This window comes from Trachinotus anak, unplaced genomic scaffold (genome assembly GCF_046630095.1).
Source record: "Trachinotus anak isolate AG129_WGS33_773 ecotype Australia unplaced genomic scaffold, CSIRO_AGI_Tana_v1 ptg000016l, whole genome shotgun sequence".
Lineage (NCBI taxonomy): Eukaryota > Metazoa > Chordata > Actinopteri > Carangiformes > Carangidae > Trachinotus > Trachinotus anak.
Genome location: NW_027273867.1, coordinates 11,662,069 through 11,682,288, shown reverse-complemented (window position 1 = coordinate 11,682,288; position 20,220 = coordinate 11,662,069). Strand labels below are relative to the sequence as shown.

Sequence of the window (20,220 nt, the reverse complement as noted above, 5' to 3'; positions counted from 1 at the left end):
TCAACAGTACTGTTGTCATGAGAAAATAAAAAGACAGAGCAGTGTGTGATAAGAACAAGGCTGTCTCTTTTGAAAAGCTCATCCATAACATTATTTTTTTCTGTCAAAAATAGGGCTGGAGCTTGGTGTTATTCTCACAGTGAACATGAGCGGTAACAATGATAATACATAATAACAATTTGAGGTGATTGTAATCATCTTATTGGTGAGATCCATTGTAGACAATATTGCATTGCTGTTGCTAGACCTGTTGTTGCAGAATACCGCTCAAAGACACAGATGAAGCTCAGATAAGATAAGCAGTCATTTACCCTCCAAGTGTAATTAGAGCCTGAACGAAAGCAGATGGGAGTGCCTTGGGAAAGATTTGTTTCTTTTCATTTGATGCATGTCCCTGGCTTTGGGATTGGTATCGGTTGATGTGGCCAAACTGGATATGTAGTAATCAAACACCCTTTTGTGTTTTAGGCCTGAAATATTCACCTTTGTTCATGGCCCACAAGAATGAATACGCATCTTATCATGTCTGCTTGGTTTATCTTGGTTTATCTAACTCTGTCGATGTGAGAGTTATACGCACTTACACCTACTGCTCTAAATGACCCATGTATTCACTCTCCTGTGTGCACTGCAAACACCTGCCTATCGTGTGTTCAGCCAAAACACAGGGCTTATTATTTGATGATGTTTTGCTTTGACTTTATTTACTTTGCCGCTGGGCTTTTCAGCTTTCAGGAAAATGAGATAGGACCCACACAGCCCTGGCTTTATATAGAGTGGCAAGAAAAAGCAAGCAAACCCTTTGGAATTATCTTCATTTATGTATACATTTGTCCCAAAATATGGTCAGATCTTCATCTAAGTTACAATTATAGCCAAACACAATCTATTTTAACTAATAACACACAAATCATTGTATTGTTCATGTCAATATTGAACACAACATTCTCAGTGTAGGCTGGAAAAAGTATGTAAATCTTACAGGACAATGTCAGGATGGCTGTCCACCTGCTGAAGCTCAGTAGGAGCTGGATGATGCAGCAGGACAATGACGCTAAACGTCAAAGTACATCTTCTACAGAATGACTTCAAACAAAGAAAATCCACCTGTTGGAGTGGTGCAGTCAGAGCCCAGACCTTAATCCAGTAGAGATGCTGTGAAATGACCTTTTAGAGAGCTGCTCACACCAGACATCCTAAGAATAGGGCTGAGCTCAAACAGAAGGAATAATGTCTAAAATTCGTCTTGAACTTTGCAGGTCTGATCACCAGCTACTTGAAAAGTTTGTTTGAGGTCATAGGTGCCAAAGGAGGTTCAACCAGTTATTAAATCCAAGGGTCTTTTTCCACCAGCACTGTGAATGTTAAGTGGATGTGTTCAACAAAGACATGAAATATTACAGTTATTTATGTGTTATCTTAAGTACAATGTGTTTGTCTATACTTCTGACTTAGATGAAGATCAGATCACATTTTATGACCAATTATTGCAAAAACCCCCCCAAAAAACAGCAAGGTAAATCCAAAGGGTTCTTACCTTTTCTTGCCACTGTGTATATAGTGCTCTCAATAAGCCATGAACACTGCCTCTGTGGGAAACATGATGCTTTGCGTTGGAGAGAGAGACCAAGGTGCTTGACTGTGTGCATGTACTATTATGATACTTAGTATGATACTTACTGCTTGGAACCATTTATGTTTCCAACCATTGTCGCTGTGACTCACATCATTTATCATCTTCCAGGCTCTGAAAGCAACATCTGGCTGACTCTATAGGGGAGGACTGATGCGGGGAATGATTGAAAAATGATACTGTTGTGTCATTATTTGGACATGACTGGAGGGTTTGATAGTGTTTGGCTGATAAGGAAACAAAATAGCTTCTGTGCTACAACTAATGATTTTTTCATTATTGATTAATCAATTGATTATTTTTTTCAATTTATAGATAGATTGTTTGATCTATATAATGTCTAAAAGAATCATGTTCCCAGTGCCCAATGTGACATCTGTAAAATGTCTTGGCAGACAAACTACCCAGAACCTGGAAATATTCAGTTTACTCTCATATAAGACAATGTAGAGACGCAGATATTCACAGTTTAGGGGACGGAGCCATTGAATTTCTGGCTCTCTTGCTCGAAAACTGATTTAAACAATCAAACAATTGTTGACTAATTGGTTACGTCACTTGTTTTGCTGTAACAGATGATGCTTTGCAGCTTTTCAGGCAGTGTAGGTTGCTTTGTTTTGTTGAGACAACCATCAAATCTTTGACAGGCAATTTCCCCAACAGATCTGCCTGTTTGGGTAATTACAGATTAATGAACTTTTCGATGAGTGGTGCAAAATGTGTAAAACTGTTTGTTGAATGCAGTGTTGATGCTGAGGTGGAACATTTGATTTGGTTGCTTTCACAGATGTCAGGCTAGTTATGTGTGCATAAAGAGGTCAGCTTCTTGGCTTTAGTAACAGTTTACCCTCAGGGGAAATTATTCTTTCAAAGAAATTCTGATCCCCTCGTTCACCTGCTGCTGTGTACTTGATGCCCTCCACACATTTACATGTAAATCTGGACAATGAGCCAGGGACCTGAATTTAATAAAAGGTTGACCTTATTCAAGATTACAATGTGATATTATCTCCAAGACTGTGAAAAAACTGTGTCTGAAAAGAAAGTGGGTTCATTGCATTCAAGCCTTGGGTAAGAAATGGTAAGAAATTGTTAGGTCTCATGCGTCAAACGGAAGCTAATTCGTGCCAAAACCTTTTAATAAATCACAGCATTGGCACTTTTTAAAAAAAAATTAACCTTATAAATGTCTTCAAATGGCTTTGAGCTCTTTCTGACCACTTTGATGTTATTGCTCCTTTTGTTAATCTCTCTGGGTTCCTGAAAAGGTATAAGCTACTTTGTGGGTTCACACTAAAAATAAACAAACCAACAAACCTTTTTCCTCTTCCTCTCTGTTCAAAACTGTTGTCCCTCCGCAAGTCAATTTTTTTTTTTTTAAGGAATTTTTTTGTGTAGGTGTCTCTGAATCTCTCCACCCCCGTGGAGCCTCTGATGGTTCAGATCATTGCAATCTCATATTGTGAGGTAAAGCAATTCTTGAGTCAACAAAAGTTTTCCAATGCAGCCACAAAAATATTGTTTTATTTATATTTTATAGGTAGAGGTGAAATGATTAGTTGAATTAGGTGATTGATAGACAAATATTGTAGAACTATTTATATAATTCATTATCGTTTCAGTCGTTTTTCAAAGAAAACATCAAACATCATTTGGTTCTGGCTTCTTAAATGTGAGGATTTACCTCTTTTCTTTGCCATACATTATTGTAAATTTAAAATCTTTGGGCTAATTTCTGACATTTCATCTTCTAAACCAACAGGTGCATAATATGTGTGTGATGCTGAGAAATATTAAAGAAGTTTTTTATATAATTTGAGGCTGTTAGGATATGTGGGGAACAGTAAGCTCTTCCTGGAGGCTCATTTTTCTTGAGGCAAACAACAGTTTTCTCAAAACCCTGCTTTTAGTGCTGCAGGTTGGTGCAGTTACCAGTTCCCAGCAGCAGGGGTCACCCTCACTTTATTCATCACACATTTTTTACTTAAGGTGGAAGTACATTCATTTTACAGTCTGAGTGCATTGCTTGCTCAATATTGCGTTATTTCCTAAAAATGTAAGGACTCCTGTGATTGGCTGAGCGCCTCCAAGAAAAATGTATCTGAAGATAGGAACTGGGGCTAAAGCTGGAAGGAGGGCTTGTTTGATAACCTGGCGTTGGTTCTCAAGGGGTTTGACAGTTCACATGTGTCATGGCTTTAGTTAGTCTAATCAGGTTTGTTTCTGAGATAAGCTGTTGTCTAATTATGCATCCAAAGGCCTGGTTACACACTCACATAACAAAACAACTGCATGACAACAGAGATGCAGAACACCCTTGAATTTGTCCCAGTAAAAAACAGAGCTGAAAGAAAGGTATAATAATCACATCCTTCCAAGTGAAAATTCATTGTTGTTATCTGTTAACCTGGCAGCTGACAGCAGCGTTGAAGCCTGGATATTGCTGTCGGCTGTCATTTTGTCCTGATGTCCCAGAAGACAACTGTGTTAAACCCTTGTTTAGGAGCAGACGAGGATATACACCCAGTTCGGCTCCCATACATATTCAACACTGATTACAGTGAGGAGGTTTTGATTTGTTCATCTAATGAATGATTGCATAGTGGAAATAATTGGCCCTCGTCTCACTCTCCACAGCCCGTCGTCTGTCTCTCCCTCTGTCTCGCAGGATTTTCCATGAACCTCGTTTTGTTTATTCAGTCTTTTGTTTTATCAGAGTCCCATGTTGTCAAGAACCTTTTTGTCCCACTCTTGATTTTCCACGTTCAATGAGCACTCCAGACGAATATGTGCTTTGATTCTTTGATAAGGCTTGTTAAACATCCCACACTTTGGATGCAAATAGATTTTCAACTTCCGCAATGGGATGAGAACTTCATTAATTTGTGGAAGAGGATGATGGGTAGTTTGTTTGTCTCTCATCCTTCAAAGTGAAATTTGATCAAAGCCCCAGAGCAGCTGATGTTGGGTTTCACATGTGGGGCACAGGGGCATATGTTTTATTTTGTGCCTGTGCAGCGGCAGGGTGCGCAGGGAATTATTTAACCCGAGGTAGCCCCTCAATGAGTCATTCACTTTAAAAAGTTTAGAGTTTTGCACGTCACTACAGGTGGGAGACTGAGACAGAGGGAGGGGAGAGAGTGAGAGACTGACACCGGGGAGGTGAATTGCTCCAACAATACAGGAGGACCTTCACAGGAGAAACATCACCATCTTTTGTTTTGCTCATTCCTCTGTCTTTTTTTTCTGCTCTAACTTTCACTAGCAGTGAGTCATCCGCCCCCCCCTCCCCTTTTCGCTTTTCTTCTCATTTGAGCTGATCTCCCACCCACCCCTTTGATGGCAGAGCGTGATTTCCTTCCTCCTACCTCTACCCCTCCTTTCTGATCTCACACACTCACCCACACATTTCCCCCAGGGCTCCTGCTCACTCCTTCACCTGGTTCTAACATGGAAACACACATATTTAAATACATTTTAATGCTTTATTTTCCACCCCCCCCCCCCCCCGATTGCTGTGTATAAATTTTACATGTGGTTTAAAAGGGGATTCTGTTTGTGTAATTGAATTAAATGAAGTTAGATTTTACTGCAGACATAAAAATTACTCACAGCAGTGCTGCCTCATATAAATGTCACCAAGTAAGACCCACTTTCCCCCACAGAAGCAGATGCACTTACACTGGTGCCATGCTTCATGGCCCTGCTGATAGTGGCTGGGAGAATATTTGTGCCAAAGCAGGTGTTAAAGGGTTTTTCGATCAGTGTTTGCTATTGCATAAGGTCTATATGAGCTTATGTGTTGAGATCCCTGTGTTTGTTTAATAGAATGGATGCATATAGGAGTGTATAGATTGTATTTATCGCATAATTCCACATCTGTCCTGGTTCACCTGCTTCCCAAGCCCTCTTGTCTATTTTTAGTGCCATTATGCTTTAATGTGCAGATGCCTCAATGTATCGATCCCACACAAGCAAGAAGTTTGACTCAGCATTAACTTTAATAAGGGATTTCTCACTCAGAGCATAAAGTAAAGCCACCTAGCATGAGATGCTGTCTTTATGTAGGATGTAATATTGTAATATAATGTAGTATTTAGCTATGTTAAAGATTTTTAGGTTCTGAAGTTAGATTGAAGTTAGTCTCAATTACATGATGTGGGTCCAGGGATGGCATGAGGTGGCATAAGGTTGGTCCACCTCTTTGGTACAGACTAAAATATCTCAGAAACAAGTGGATGGATCGCCATGAAAGCATGTACAGACAGTCATGATTCGACAACGATGAATCTTAATGACTCCAGTGATCCCCTGACTTTTTCTCTAGCGCCACCATGACGTTGACATTTGTGGTGAGTTGAGAGAAATGTCTCAATAACATGATGACATTCCCATCAGCTTCAGCTGTACTTTCTGTTTAGTGCTAATTAGGAAATGTTAGCGTGCTAGTGTGCTAGACTAGGATACTGAACAGGGTAAACATGGTCATACCTGCTGAGTATCAGCATGTTAATATTGTCATTGTGAGCATGTTAGCTAGCTGATGTTAGCATTTGCTAGCATGGCTGTGGCCTCTATAGAGAGCTGTAAATTGAGATTACAGACATTAATGAATCATGATCATTTTGCGACATCACTGACAGGTGTAGAGTCATACAATGGTAATTTTTACCTTTAGAAAAATATAACGTATTGCCTTGTGAGTCTGTTAAAGGAGCTGTTTCAAAGTTTTGCTATATACTACATAGCCGATGTGAACATTAACTTACCAGACTAGAACAAACATTGTGAGTTCAGCATCAGACTTCATTCCTTCATTCGTCCAGAGCTGTCTCCAGAGGTGGAAAGCAATGCCAATGTTAACTCTTGTTTTTATCATTTCTTTTCTTCTGCTGAACTTAGCACGCTAACCAGCTAGCCCCGGCCTGTCTTGTCACTTTCTGATAGCGACTCACTGTAGCCTCCAGTTTGCCCTGAAGATGTAGAGTTTCTCAGAAGACCTATTATAACCTCTTGTATCATAAAGACAACGATGGCCGAAGCTGTTGTCAAGCGACAGTCACGACCACAGGTTCCCAGCAAGACACAACAGAGCAAACATACAAATAGCCCCTTTAACAGAAAAAAGTGTACATACTATGGACACTACTATTTTGTTACACTGTTCAATTTCACACTCAAATAAAATGGTGGAGGGTAAATGCAGTACCCGATACAGTATAGTAAATAGGAGTGATTTGGTTTACTTAAACTTAGTGTTCAGCAGCTTTTCCTTGTTGTATACTGCTAACACGGCGTGAAGACCCCTCCACCTGGGCACCTAGGTCCCTGTTCAGCTCTTCGTTGTGTTTTCAAGGTGCTGAATGGAGGGTCAGCAGCTGTATGAGCTGCACCTGGGCCCGCTGTGCTCTGCTCTGTAAAATGTCCCTCTTTCTGCAGCCTCGCTCTCTCTGGGGAAGCTTTGCTTTCCCTGGCAGACCCAATGACATCTGCAGCTTTGCTTTTGTTATATTGACATTTTTTGTTACATTGGTCGACCTGTGTTTTTTTGTGTAAATAAATGAATACTTTTTTTTTTTTTTTTTTACTCGTGTTGTCTCCCATTCTTGTCACAATCTTTGAGCCGGGCTGTGATAACAGGCACCACTTTGTTCTTCACTTGTGAATCTCCACACTTTAAGGCGATCAGGAGGGGATGTGGGTTTAAAACCCTTCATCTAAAAGACTTACTGCAGAAATAAGCCTGGATGGATGCACAGCATGTTAATCAATAAGGCTCTAATGTTTCTCAGAGAAGCTTTGAGGGGGAATCTCTGTTGAATTTTTTGGGTCATTCGTTTCTACTTTTCTTTCCTGTGAAGGATGCCTGCTATCCCCTGTGATAGCTGTCCAACGAAACAAGCTGCAATCTTCTCCCAAACCCCTTGGTTCATTTGTTCTCATCTAATTTATTCTGTCCTCTCCTCACTTTGTCCTTCACCCTTGACCGTGCCCTTAAACTCCTGTGTACCTCTTGTTCCTCTTATCTTATTCTCCTCGTTAGATGTTCTTTCCTCTTGCATTTTCCCTCCTTTTTTTCGACTTCATCCTATTTGTCTGTTTCTCTGCTTTGATGTATTTTTCTTGAGGTTTCATTAGAGTTTTGTTTGTTGTTTCCATTAGCTGGGAAATGATGTAATTTTCTGTTTTGGACATTTTCTGTTTGTGCTTCAGTGTGTCTGGAACTTTCCAAAGTGCTTATTTTTTAAATTCTTTCTTTCTCCTTTTTTTGCTCTCTCTCTCTCTCTCTCTCGTGTCGGATCAGGAGGAGTTGCGGGAGCTGAGGGAGCAGCCCATTGACCCCCAGGCGGAGCAGGAGATCATCGATAGCATCGAGGAAGTCTACTTCTCTAATGACTCCTTCGACATGGTGCAGCATGAACTGGAGGTCAGGCACTCACTGTATGAATGAACAAGTGCTTATGTTATTGACTGAATGAGCACCACTCACCTGTAAAATGATGACAACAGGCTCTCTCCAAAGTTCACACGCCCTCTCAGAGAAATAAACCCACCACATTTCAGTAATTCTGATAACAGCAAAATTGAATTTCTAATGTGAATAAATCTGGTTCCCCGTGCTTTGAACCTCATCTGATTGGCAGAGTTAAAGCTCTGTCTCACCTGAGCGGCTGTCTCTTACACTTCTGCTCAGCTGCATGCACACCATTGACATCCGGATTGATGGATTGCATCTGCTCAACAGAAGAAGGGTGTGAAATCTCATTAGATTTATCTTGGTATTGCTACACCATCTGAAATGAGACTCTCAGTCAAGGGGAAAGTAATTACCTATCATCCTTTGGGCCATGGATTTGTAATATCTTCTTTTCCTGGCAGAGTTTGTTTGCTGTTTACAATCTCTACCTTCTCGCCTAATCTAACTTATGATCTGGCAAAGTGTATTTATTGAGCAAAATCTTTTTGTTTTTTTTTTCAAATGGAGGAAGAGCTATCTTTAGTCACACCAGTGAAACCAGCTTAAGCTCGCTCTTTGAAATGTCTAGTGAGATATCTTTGAAACATTAAGATGCTCAGGAATAAAGATTAGCCCTCTTAAGATAAATGAAATCCATGCTGTGGCCCTGGGCGCCAGAACTTGGATAGTGCTGTAGTTCTTCTTTGAATATGTTTTCTTTCTGACACACTTGGCAAGGATTTTTACTACGCTGAATGGTAGACAGCTGCAGCATGCAGCTTCATAGAAGTAACACTGTCTTACAAACTGTGTATGTGTTGTGTGTATGTGCTTGCAGAAGTCCCAGGTGCTTTCACCTGTGTAGGAGGAAGTATTGTAAACATACAATAAGGTTGTGTGTTTCTATATGTGTTTGATTATAGAAACTCCCACCTGAACTGAATCTGCAGGAGCTGGAAGAATATAGAGACAAGCTGAAGAGACAACAATCAGCAGTATGTATAAACACACACACACACACACACACAAACACAATCACACTGGTATCAGTGGAGCGACTTGGCCAGTGTATTTCATGGTCATTTCTGACACATGTATGTAAAAATCAACAAGTCAAAAGAAGTGTATATATGTGTATACTTTTTCAAGAGCTTTTGTACATGCACACAGATCTGTGTCTATCTGCTGATGAAGTACACAGAATACAGTTAAAAGTGCCTGTAAAGCTAGGAAATGGATATGAATATGATCATCAATTTTGATATTGTTCACTGATTGATTTCTTTCTTAAGCATTTTCAGCTAGCCATGTAATTTTGAAAGTTAGACTCACGATTCCAAAATACATTCTCTTACATTTTCCTGCTAGTTGCTCATTTTAAAAGAAGTCGTTTTACTGGCATCAGAGTGGACTCAAAGCAAAAAACGAGACGTCCCAAGTTTTTTCTTGATCGCAGGTGATGAAACAATGTCACCTCGAAGTCCATTTAGGAGCTTTATTAGAAAATGAAAATGAAGAACTGCTTAAAATCTAACACACTGGCTTACACTGTGGACAAACAGATTTTTTTGGGTTGACTTGCAATTAGGTGACTCAGAGTTTGTGCTGATAGCAGATTCTTGTGACGTCACTGACTGTGTTTTCCTCCTGTGGCCACAGCAGTACCATTTCCATAGTTATCCGTCTTTCTGAGGTCACTCAGGTGCTCGCTTTTGCAGACTGGGGAGCCGGCCTGTCAACAAATTCTATTTTTAGAGGCACGTGGGAGAAAAACCAGCTCTTTTCCCCTTTGCTCCCTCAGTCCCCACAGTCCACAGCAGATTTCGCCCACTTACCCTTCTTCCTGACAAGCCTCTGTACTCTCACACACCTGTTTGTCTCCATCACTCCCCCAGCCCTTTGCCACATCTATTCCCTCCACGCCTCCTTTTATCCCTTTTTTTTATACACTCTGCTCTTCCTCTACATCCCTTCTTTTGACATGTTTGGCAGTTTCCCACAGAGCTGTCTGCTGACTTGAGAGGATGTTCCAGACTGTGTGGCCTGTGGCATGGTGAGACCCACAAGTTAACGAAGCCTCAGAGTACGCAAATGTACTCTCACACATACCCTCTCTCCATCTCTCTCTTCCTCTCTCTTTGGCTGCGAGCCTGCAGGCACCTCATGGGAATAGCCATGGTAATTGGTTGAGTGTGCTGTCAGGCAGAAAATCCACAGCTATGTTTCTCAGCACGCGTATCAATGTAAACCTGCAATTCTGAGTCTATATGAGCAAACATTCCACCTGTTTGCCTACCTCATCACCCTCAGGCTTTTGTAAAATATCTTCACTATACATCCACAAGAGTTAAAAAACAGAGACAACAGATAAAAAAAATGAATCAAAATAAAGGAGGAAATCATCAACAACAGAAGAGATGATTACATACATGCATATACAGTACACTTTGTATGAGTTTATCTACACACAATATATACAGTATACACAATTACATTACACAAACAACATCAATCTCTTGGACATCTTCAGAATAATTACCAGAGGATTACACCTGCAACCATTTATGAATATGGCTTTTTTTATGCTGTTAAAAACTCTTGCTCCCATCCCTTCAAGACTCAGTAGATGGGTATTTAATACTGGCAAACATGGAGCCTTCTGCCAAATACTTTAGATGGTAAAAAAATTTGACACTTTCTCACTGGTAAAACAAATTAAACTACCTGCCCCATGGCGGTATGTGTCCGTCAACAAATCAAGTTGCTGTTTACTTTTATATCTGTTCACACTATATAATAAGAAAACCAGACCATTGTGAAGACTTGAATTTATGAATTTAATAAAAGGAATTAAGTGTATTTTGTCATAATATTAATTCTTGTGTTATGGCCAAAAACAACCACGCACAACTGCAGTAATTCTGGTTTTACTATGATTTGGTTCAGTGTGGGGAGTTGTAAATCAGTCTTACTTCATCCATCACAAATGAGAAACTGGAGAGAGTTTGAAATAAGCTAATAGAACATACTTTAAAGAGACTGCTGCATTTGAATTTCTAATCCTTAATGCATTTTTTACATTTTTATTTCATACACGCGGATGATTGTGTACATGTTGTGGTTCAACAAAAATAGTCCTGATCTCCCGCTGCTACTGATTGAAAGTCCATCTCTACAGGTGGGCAATTACACACATACTGACTTGTCTACCCACACACACACACACACAGCTGAGCCTACAAAGACACATAGTCCTCAGTGTGTGAAACAGAGCGTAGCCCTTTGAAGACGCAATAATAGTGCTTTCACTTTCTCACCATGTGGCTGTCCTGTGATGGCCTTTCCTCCTGGCAGATGATGTGGAGGGTCTCCACACACTTCTTTCTATCTTTAATGCCATTAGTTAAGCTGTAAATCAGCTCAACATAGGTCTGTGTGTGTGTTTGTGTGTGAGCGCCTGTGTGTGTTCTAGTGTCTGTGTGAGTAGGAGAGATGAAAACAAGAAAGATGCAGTACTGTACCATAAGCACTGCATGTACTTTTTCCTCTGTTTACCACTTGTTTTTCACTTTTGTGTGGAGGTGTGTGTGAACTGGTGTTTGACTTGTCCTGGCATTAACTATCCTCTACTTCTTTTTTCTTCCCCTCCTCTCTGCTGGAATCATCTGCTGTAAGGTAGATCAGGCTTGCTGTGGCAATGGGAAAGAGAACAACTGCCCTGTTTCTCTGCCATAGTTTCCGAGCTTAATTGGCATATTTGACACACGCCTGGCAGAGGCTCGTCTCATGGCTAATTGCCTTTTCGTGCTACGAGACTTCCGTCTGTACGAAAAATGTCAGGGTTCAGAAACAGTTTGGTTGTGTATGGTTGTCGTAATTCCCACATGAACACATAAATGCTAGGAAGCCTTAATTAATGTGGACACACAAGCTATGTATCACATTCTGAGGGCTATAATCAGATGTATTCACGATCTAATGAAAAAGCTGAACGACTGTTATCATCAACATTTTAACTTAAAGTCTTAAAATACCCCCTGAGGATGTGAGGATCAACAATTTACGTACACATGAACATTATGAAGTACATGCAAACATGCATTTTTTTAGAGACAGCTTAAGAGCAATGTCACAACATTTGGCATTTCAGTTCCTATCCATTTACAAGTGACTTTGTTTGTATGAAAGTAGGCTGCGGAGATGTTGCAGGAAGCCAATGTTAATAACGTGGATGAACATATTCAAATTTTAATGAAACTTGAAAGCTAGCAACGACTGTGCCTCCTGCAGCAGTAATGAATTCTCTCCCTCTTCTCAGTTTTTTAGAAGTTCGCAATGATTATGCAACCTTTGCCTAAATCCTGCCTGAATGCCAAATTCCTCCCTGTGTTCAAATCAGGCTGAAACAATGTCCCGCTGTGCAGAGGAAGTTTAAGGTAGTGTTGTTGTGTGTGTGTGTGTGTGTTTGTGTGTGTGTGTTTGTGTGTGTGTGTGTGTGTGTGTGTGTGTGTGTGTGTGTGTGTGTGTGTGTGTGTGTGTGTGTGTGAGTGAAAATAGAGCACGAGAGATCACATCCTTGCATGAAAAAGCAACATATACAAATGGCTGCAGCAGGGGCGCAGTAGTATTTTGAATAGCAGGGAAGTGCCCTAACAACCCTCGTAGTGGTCAGTCTGACAGAATATGACACTACATAAGAGACATCAAACCTTTGAAATAAATTTTTCAAATGTTATATTCTTTCCTTACGAGTGAAGGAGCAGTGCATTCCCAGTGGAAACCTTCATTGTTGAGTCTATAGCTTTCTGAAGCAAAAATACTGACCTTCAGCTTGATACTTTTCCCCTAATTAGTGCTAGCTAATTTAGCTGTAATTAACTCATATGTCTCAGTGAACACCTTCAAGAAGTAGCAAACATGTTCTTTTATTATAAGCCTAACATATATATCTGTAATGTACAGCCTTCTTGCTTATGAGCGAATGCTTGAAACTGTACAAGCATGTTTAATCTCTATTAGCAGTGCTTGCATTCATTATCTCTTTCTGTCTAATAGATGAATATGTGTTTGAGCTGCTGTGTATAGTCTGCATTAGGCATCTGTCTTCTCCTTCTCTCCTCCCTGATGGCATGTTAGCGTCCCTACAGAAAAACATTACATTCATCGTCTTTTCTGTGTGTTCGAGTTGATGATTGTTCATTATCAGTGACTAGTTTTGGACAGTGTTTACCCCATCTGCTAAAAATCACATGGACTGCTTCCCAAATCCTGTTACTGCACAATTAGCCTCCATTTGTGTATGTGAGTGGGAGCTGAGAACTAATGACTTTGGGCTTGTGACTCATAGTTGGGATTTCATTTTATGCTCAGATTTTTTCCCTCTTTGAAAAGTTTAGTGTGTAGTGTTAAAGTCAGTAGGTGGCGTTATGGCATTATTTTGTGTCAGCTCTGTGAATTGTTGTGGATCCACTTTGTGGATCCGCTTTCTTCAGTGTAAGTCCTCATTGTTTTCTGTTTCTCCACCATTTCCATGACCAATTTCTTGCACTTCTTCCAAGTGCTGAATATTTTTTCACTCTGACCATCTTATTCATACATTTGAATGTTAAGACACACAGACGCTCAAACCCTGTGGAATGAACAGTTTCAGCTAAGCTCCATTCGCCATCTGCTCAGGTCTCCAGTTGGCTACCATGCAGCTACTTAACACATGCCGAAATGTCATCCCCCGCTCTTAGCCTCGTCTGCTGCACACTAGTGGATCTGAACACCTACTCACTACTTTGAATAACCTCACACTCACATAGTAAAACTGCACTGGGTGTGTGTTTGTGTAGGTGTGGGTAGTTCCACTGTTACAAAAATGGAAGATGGTTCACTGTGTGTCAGAGAAACATATTTGTTTATTTACAGCTCCTAGCTCTCCTGGATAAGTGTTTGTCCTTTGTTATTATAATGAGCAGCACATTCATTTCCAGCTCATGTATTTCTAGTAAGATTTGAAACATTTGAGCTTGAAAGTTCATTCTTGACATTGAGATTGAAATTAATTGTTGTTTTGTAATTGATCCAGCCCATGAGTTCTAGAAATGAGCTCTTACTGAGCATAAACTAGGGTGTAATTTTTAATTAAACGGACCGTGATAACATGAGGCCCTGTTTTAAAGAAGCACTTAGCCAATTTTACTCCTCAAAATGGGTTTTTGTTGTAGCTGATATGACTGAGCCTGTGAAAACAACTGTGTAATATCTTCTATGATGAGCCCTCTCAGGCCCGATGATGTCTTAATGATATTATCAGGGTTGACATAGTGTGGCTTTACTCATGGAAGGAACATTGAGTCAACCTTTGCAACCTTTGAGTCTTCCAGCTTTACGGAAGTGCAATAGCGACTCATTAAAATACCCCTTAAATGTGCATTTGTGTCAATATTATAATAGCCAGTGAATGTAAATGTCTACATTTGGAGGTAAACTGGAAAGTTACTGATTAAAATCACACATTTATATAATCTAAGGACAGAGTAGGACATTAAAATAATCCTGCAGACAGTGTACAATCCTTTTAACCTTTTGGAAACGTGTCATAAGTATTGAATGCGGGTTCGTCAGAAGGGGTTAACCAGAGCTCCCTCACCTTGTTGTTCGACCTTATTTGTATGGTCCTTCACTGTGGGTGAGGCTTCGATTTATTCAATTTCCATTGACACTCATTGTTCCTCAGCTTTTTTCTTCTCCAGTAAAAGCAACACCCATAGCAGGAGGTCACGCTGATCTCATGACCGTGCTTAATACTGTGCTTCATGTCATAAGCAGGGCACATGCTCTTTAAATAATTAGAACGTCACCTCTGCTGTGAGTCAAATTGGTAAAAGGCACAAAGCAGAGGAGAGAACAGTAGAAAACACAATAGGAGTCGAGGGAACAGGCTTTTCTGAAAGAAACAAGAGTTAAGCTATTGAGAAAGACATTGAATGAAATGAAACTGAGGAAGAGAGACACTCTCTTAAAAGGCTTTGGCTATATAGTGCTTGGGATACAGACATCAGTGATTGTTATTCTTGCTCCATCCTCGATAGCAAGATTACACTGGCCAAACTGCTTTTGTGGGCTGACATTTGGGAAGAACATCAAAATGTCTTTTCACTCTTTTTTTTTAATATTCTGTTCCTCATCTTAACTTTAGCACTCTCTTTCTGTCTCTCTGCAGGTTTCTAAGAAGGTCGCAGATCTCATTCTGGAGAAACAGCCTGCTTATGTCAAGGTAAGCTTCCAGGGTCAACTCATCACCAGATTAAACATCTGTTTCTGTCCTTTTCTGGCCCAGCCACTCAATCTTAAAAAAGTAATTCAGCTGGTGAAATTTTCTTCCAAAACACAACAGTTACTCTTTGTTTGTTTTTATATTTTTTTAAATGGCATCTTCAATCAATTACATTTTATAAATGGTTATTTTGATGCTATCATGGTTTCAGTGGATGTGATGTGTAGGTTGCCAGCGAATTTCTGTAACCATGGCAATAGGAAATTTGACTTCATCTGTGGATAAGGAAAAGGGGGCAATAATGTATTTTTTATTCAGAACATAGTCAGATTGTGAATTTAAACTAAGTTGATAAAATCCCCTCTTTGATCGCCTCCTCATTTTGCAATGAACTGAAATGAACCAGTGTGTGCGATGTGGTCTTTATATAAAGTAAGCCATTCTTCAGGCTATTTTTGGTCAGTGATCCAGTAGAGACTAGACATTACAGGAGAACACATTTGATATGGTGATGAGTCGGAATGATTTTCAACTGCTTTTATTCTCCTGATTCACTTGACCAACGAAGTGAACCGACGCAATGTCATTCATCTCATCGTGTTCAGAAATGCAGCTTGCAGGAAAAGAAACTTTCTCTCGTTTAAACCTTAAAACTGTGAGCTAAGAGTTTGCTTAACCCACTGCCACATAGAAAGGAAATGAAATTTTAATAGGTTTAATAATCTCAGATATCAACACTTTTTAGTAAATGAGACTCAGGACAAAAGCAGGTGCAACAGCCGAAGCCAGCATCAGTATCTCTCCAAGTTAGATAAGTAGCTAAAGGTGTCTGTGCACATCGTATGTGATTTTTTGCCGCATTAAGTGGCCTTCAGTGTTAAAGTGGTTTGGCTGCAGATCAAAGATCTGCCAGTGTGCCAAGTGTGTGTGTATTGGATTTGATTGAAAGACAGTCTTTTGATTTATCTGAATTGTAATTCAAAAGACTAGCGAGTGAAACCTTGCTACTCCCATTAGAATGACTGCTGAAGTTTGGTAGGATACGTCAAATTTGTATTTAGTCAGTGAAGCTTTGATCCTGCCGAGACAGAGCAGATGACTGACAGTTTTAACAAATTTGGCATGTAGTGAACTTGCAGTGATATTACTGCCATTGTTAAGCCATCTAAATGTCAGTCTCTGAATAGTAAATTGATCATTATTTCTATGACCCTTGCTGTGACTCTGCAGAGTGCAAATGACAGCAGGGCTTATTAGTAGACGTTGCCAGCGATTTCAGGGGCATTTCCGTTGACCCATCTTAGCCCACATTCAGTCAGTCTACAAATGCCCTTTGGAGTTCAGAGGGTACTTCAGTTTCTACATCCACTGCATTATTGCCACAATGAGAAGGGAGACAGAGTTTTACTACATAATTTGCTACCATTAAAAGACTTTGAGATCGAAAGAAGGCAATGACGAACTTGCTTGCCATGTCTTGTTGATTTGCAGATTTGTTTAGTGTATATACAGCCTGGCAAATATTATTTATCCTGCCCTTTGACCATGAAAAGCAGCTGAGAAATGGGGACATACAGTACATCTTTGAGGCTCCTCTCACTGTTATGTTTTCAGCACTACACCTGCTTCTCTGTGAGGTGTTTCGTCTGTTTTCTTCTTATCTCCTCAGTGTGATATTTTATCAAACATTTACACTGGAACACATACTGCTGCAGAGCCACAGAGACACAGGGCGCAACGCCACTTCTCCTCAGTACTCTTGTGCTGTGTACAACACATCAGTGAACACGTAAATTTTGCAGACACATACACTTGTGCCTCAGCGCATGAAGTGAGGGCCTGCTAAGTGTCTGGTGTGATTCATAGCTATGGAGTGACTAACCTTTCTGCTGCTGACACCTGCGTTTGGTCACTGTTGCTGTCCTCTAGCGACACATTGCTGCGGCTTGCACACGGAAAGGGTCTTACGTGTGATCAGGCTTCCCCATGTGGAAGGTTACATGGAGGTCATTACCACTGAGTCACTCACAACTGCTGATTACTAATTAACAATTTATATTTTTGCAGGTGCCCACATTTTTTTTTTACCTATTTCCTTCACTTTTGTGCCAGAGACAGCCAGGGCCGGAGGCATTATGTTTTTTCGGGTTGTCCATTATTCTGTCCCATTCTCGTGAACGCAATATCGCAATAACGCCTTGAGAGAATTTCTTCTAAAAAAAAAAAAAAGAGCTGAAAAGAATGAGCTAATTCGATTTTGGTGGTCAAAGGTCATGGTCACTGTGACCTTACAGAACATGTTTTTGGTCTCTTCAATGTAATGTATCAAAAAAATGCTGTAAGGGAATTTCAGATGTGGCACAAACATTCACTTGAAATCAAGGATGAACTGATTAGAATTAGGTGGTCAAAGGTCAAAAGTCACTGTGACCTCACAAAACACTTTTTTGGCCATAACTCATAAGTTCATATGATAATTATAACACAGTTTAACATAAATGGATGCACACTATGACATCATAATGTTTTGCAAATACTGCAACTTGGCTGGTTGGTAGAGGCAAGGTGGTAATTCTAGTCTGCCTCTACATTTGACTTTTTCATTTGACACATGTTAAATAGTTTTCTGTGAGTTCTAGGTATTATCCAGGTAAACTACCAGATCAATAAAACAGGTAGTGGGGTGATTTAAAGTAACTGCCCTCTCTTATCTCCCCTTAGACTTGTCGGGAAAGAGAGATCACCTTGTGTGGAGACCAATTTTAATGAATTTTCACCAGTTAGCCTTCACTCAAAAGAATGGACTTGGACTGGTATTCAATTATTTCCCACTGGAAACACATATTTATCACAGTCACTGTTGGTTTCTTTGTTTTTGTTCCTCAGTCGCCTCCTTTAAAAGAGATTGGTAATTTGTCCAACCTTGGTGGTCATACCTGCCAATTACACGGCTGTCTTAAGTCTGCTTCTTTGGGGAGAGTAGAAATTCATAGGAAATGGATGTGGCAGCATGGTTACTATGTGTCGAGATGTATGCTATGCTATGCTGCTATGTGTGAATGTGGAGACATAAACACACTGACTGCAAAAGATGTCAACCCCAGCTCCAGTCCCTGCACTTGTGTGTCCTGAATATCATCCAACTTTGTTTTCTGTTCACCTCAGTATGAAAAAAAAGCAACCAGGGCAGGGCCCAAACAGCAGTATAATTAGAATGTGTGGGTAGGATGGGTAACATGGGGCCAGTGCATAGTCAATGTGCTGGAGGATCGCAAGAAGGACCTCTTATGAATATATGAATAAAGAAGCCGGGGAGAAAAAATATCCCCTGCGAATCAACATCTCCTCCTCCTTGACCTTCACTTCCCACACCAGAGCTGTGTCTGTGGACATTGTAGGAGTTGAGTTGGGTAGTTTAATTGCATTTAAGTAGGCTCACCTCTCCTGTGTGTGTACAGTATATACAGATCTACTGTGCAGTGCGCACCAATATTTGTATGTTGTAGGATAACAGAACTCAGCCTTTCTTTACTTTATCCCTATATAGTGTTTTAAGCTTATCTTACTCATGCATACCTGTTGTTTAAACTCTTTTATCCACTAAAACCCGACTGACCAAATGCACCACTGAGCACAGTTAGTGTATCTCCCTTTACACAAGCTAAGCTGATTGAGCCCGTTGTCTGTCAGGTTAACTGTTGCTTACAGACGGGATTGATGGCTCAGAGCTGTGGTATAACAACAAATTGGAGCCAGAGGCTACATACTGGGCACTCAGCATGCTGACCATGTGTGTTTGTGTATGTGTATATGTGTGTTTTTGTGTGAAGCTGCATAAGTGGGTATTCAAGCTGTTTTTGTCTGGTTTTCCTGTGTGGATTCATGCACATAACTCAGTGTGTGAGTGTGTCTACAATGCATTATAGACTGTGTGTTTGCACAACTGTGAACAGTCTTACCTGTGTGTTGATGGGTGTCATGACAAGTGGTAAAGAGCAAAGTGATAGATGAATTTTTGATTGACACAGAAGAGAAATTGATCCTTATTTGGCCAGGTTTGCTCCCTTAAGTGAATACTACTGAGTGTTTAAGTGAATTAAACGACCCTGTACTACTCATTGATTAATTTTTTTTTTACATCTTTTACGTTTCATCACTTCCATGATATTTGTGATGTCAGGAGTAGACATAACTGAGGTTTACAGATGCTAAAGATGTGGCTGCACTGTTTCCCAGCATGTGAATCAGTCTCCTGGATTCAGTGTCTAAATTCTTCCTCAGCTGGACCTGGCGATTTAGCCGGGGTCCGGCCAGTACCTGCTGCACAGCGAGCAAGGGCATTTTCTGACTACATATTTTAATGTACACCTGAGTGTATCATGGCAAACATGTTACCTTTATGTATTAAGATGCTGTTCTGACCAGTGCATATGAACTTACTGGACTTTACAGAAGATTACTTACAAATGTTTGAGTAGTATTTGAGTTGTAAAGGCACCAGTGTGTTGTATCAAGTCCATGTTTTCCTTGAGCATGTCAAAAAAACTAAATTATGCTGGAGATATTCATAGTAGTGGGTTTGCTAGTATCTGACATTAATACTGACATCACATCAACATACATACAGATAATACCAAATTTGACTTGATTAACAAACACTAACATTGCAAATGGACCTCATGCTGCAGGCTAAATATGAAGCTATAGCCAGCAGCTGGTTAGCTTAGCTTAGCATAAACAGGGCATAACTGCTAGTCTGCATCTGCTCAAAAGCAAAAACTGTGAGTATAAAAAACATACTGTTTAATAACTGATAAAACAAAGTGTAAAAATTACAAAGTGTGGTTTTATGGAGGTTATGTCCCA

At 40.2% G+C, this 20,220-nt stretch overlaps 1 protein-coding gene across 3 annotated transcripts in view; it reads left to right on the top strand.

Moving 5' to 3' along the window:
- vps50 (VPS50 EARP/GARPII complex subunit) overlaps positions 1-20,220 on the top strand; it is a 96,876-nt gene that overhangs the window by 1,897 nt on the left and 74,759 nt on the right. For all 3 annotated transcript variants that reach the window (XM_071499535.1, XM_071499534.1, XM_071499536.1), the window contains exons 3-5: positions 7,938-8,060; positions 9,014-9,085; positions 15,301-15,354. In XM_071499535.1, coding sequence (XP_071355636.1) covers positions 7,938-8,060; positions 9,014-9,085; positions 15,301-15,354 — 249 coding nt within the window. The remainder of the gene's footprint in view (positions 1-7,937; positions 8,061-9,013; positions 9,086-15,300; positions 15,355-20,220) is intronic.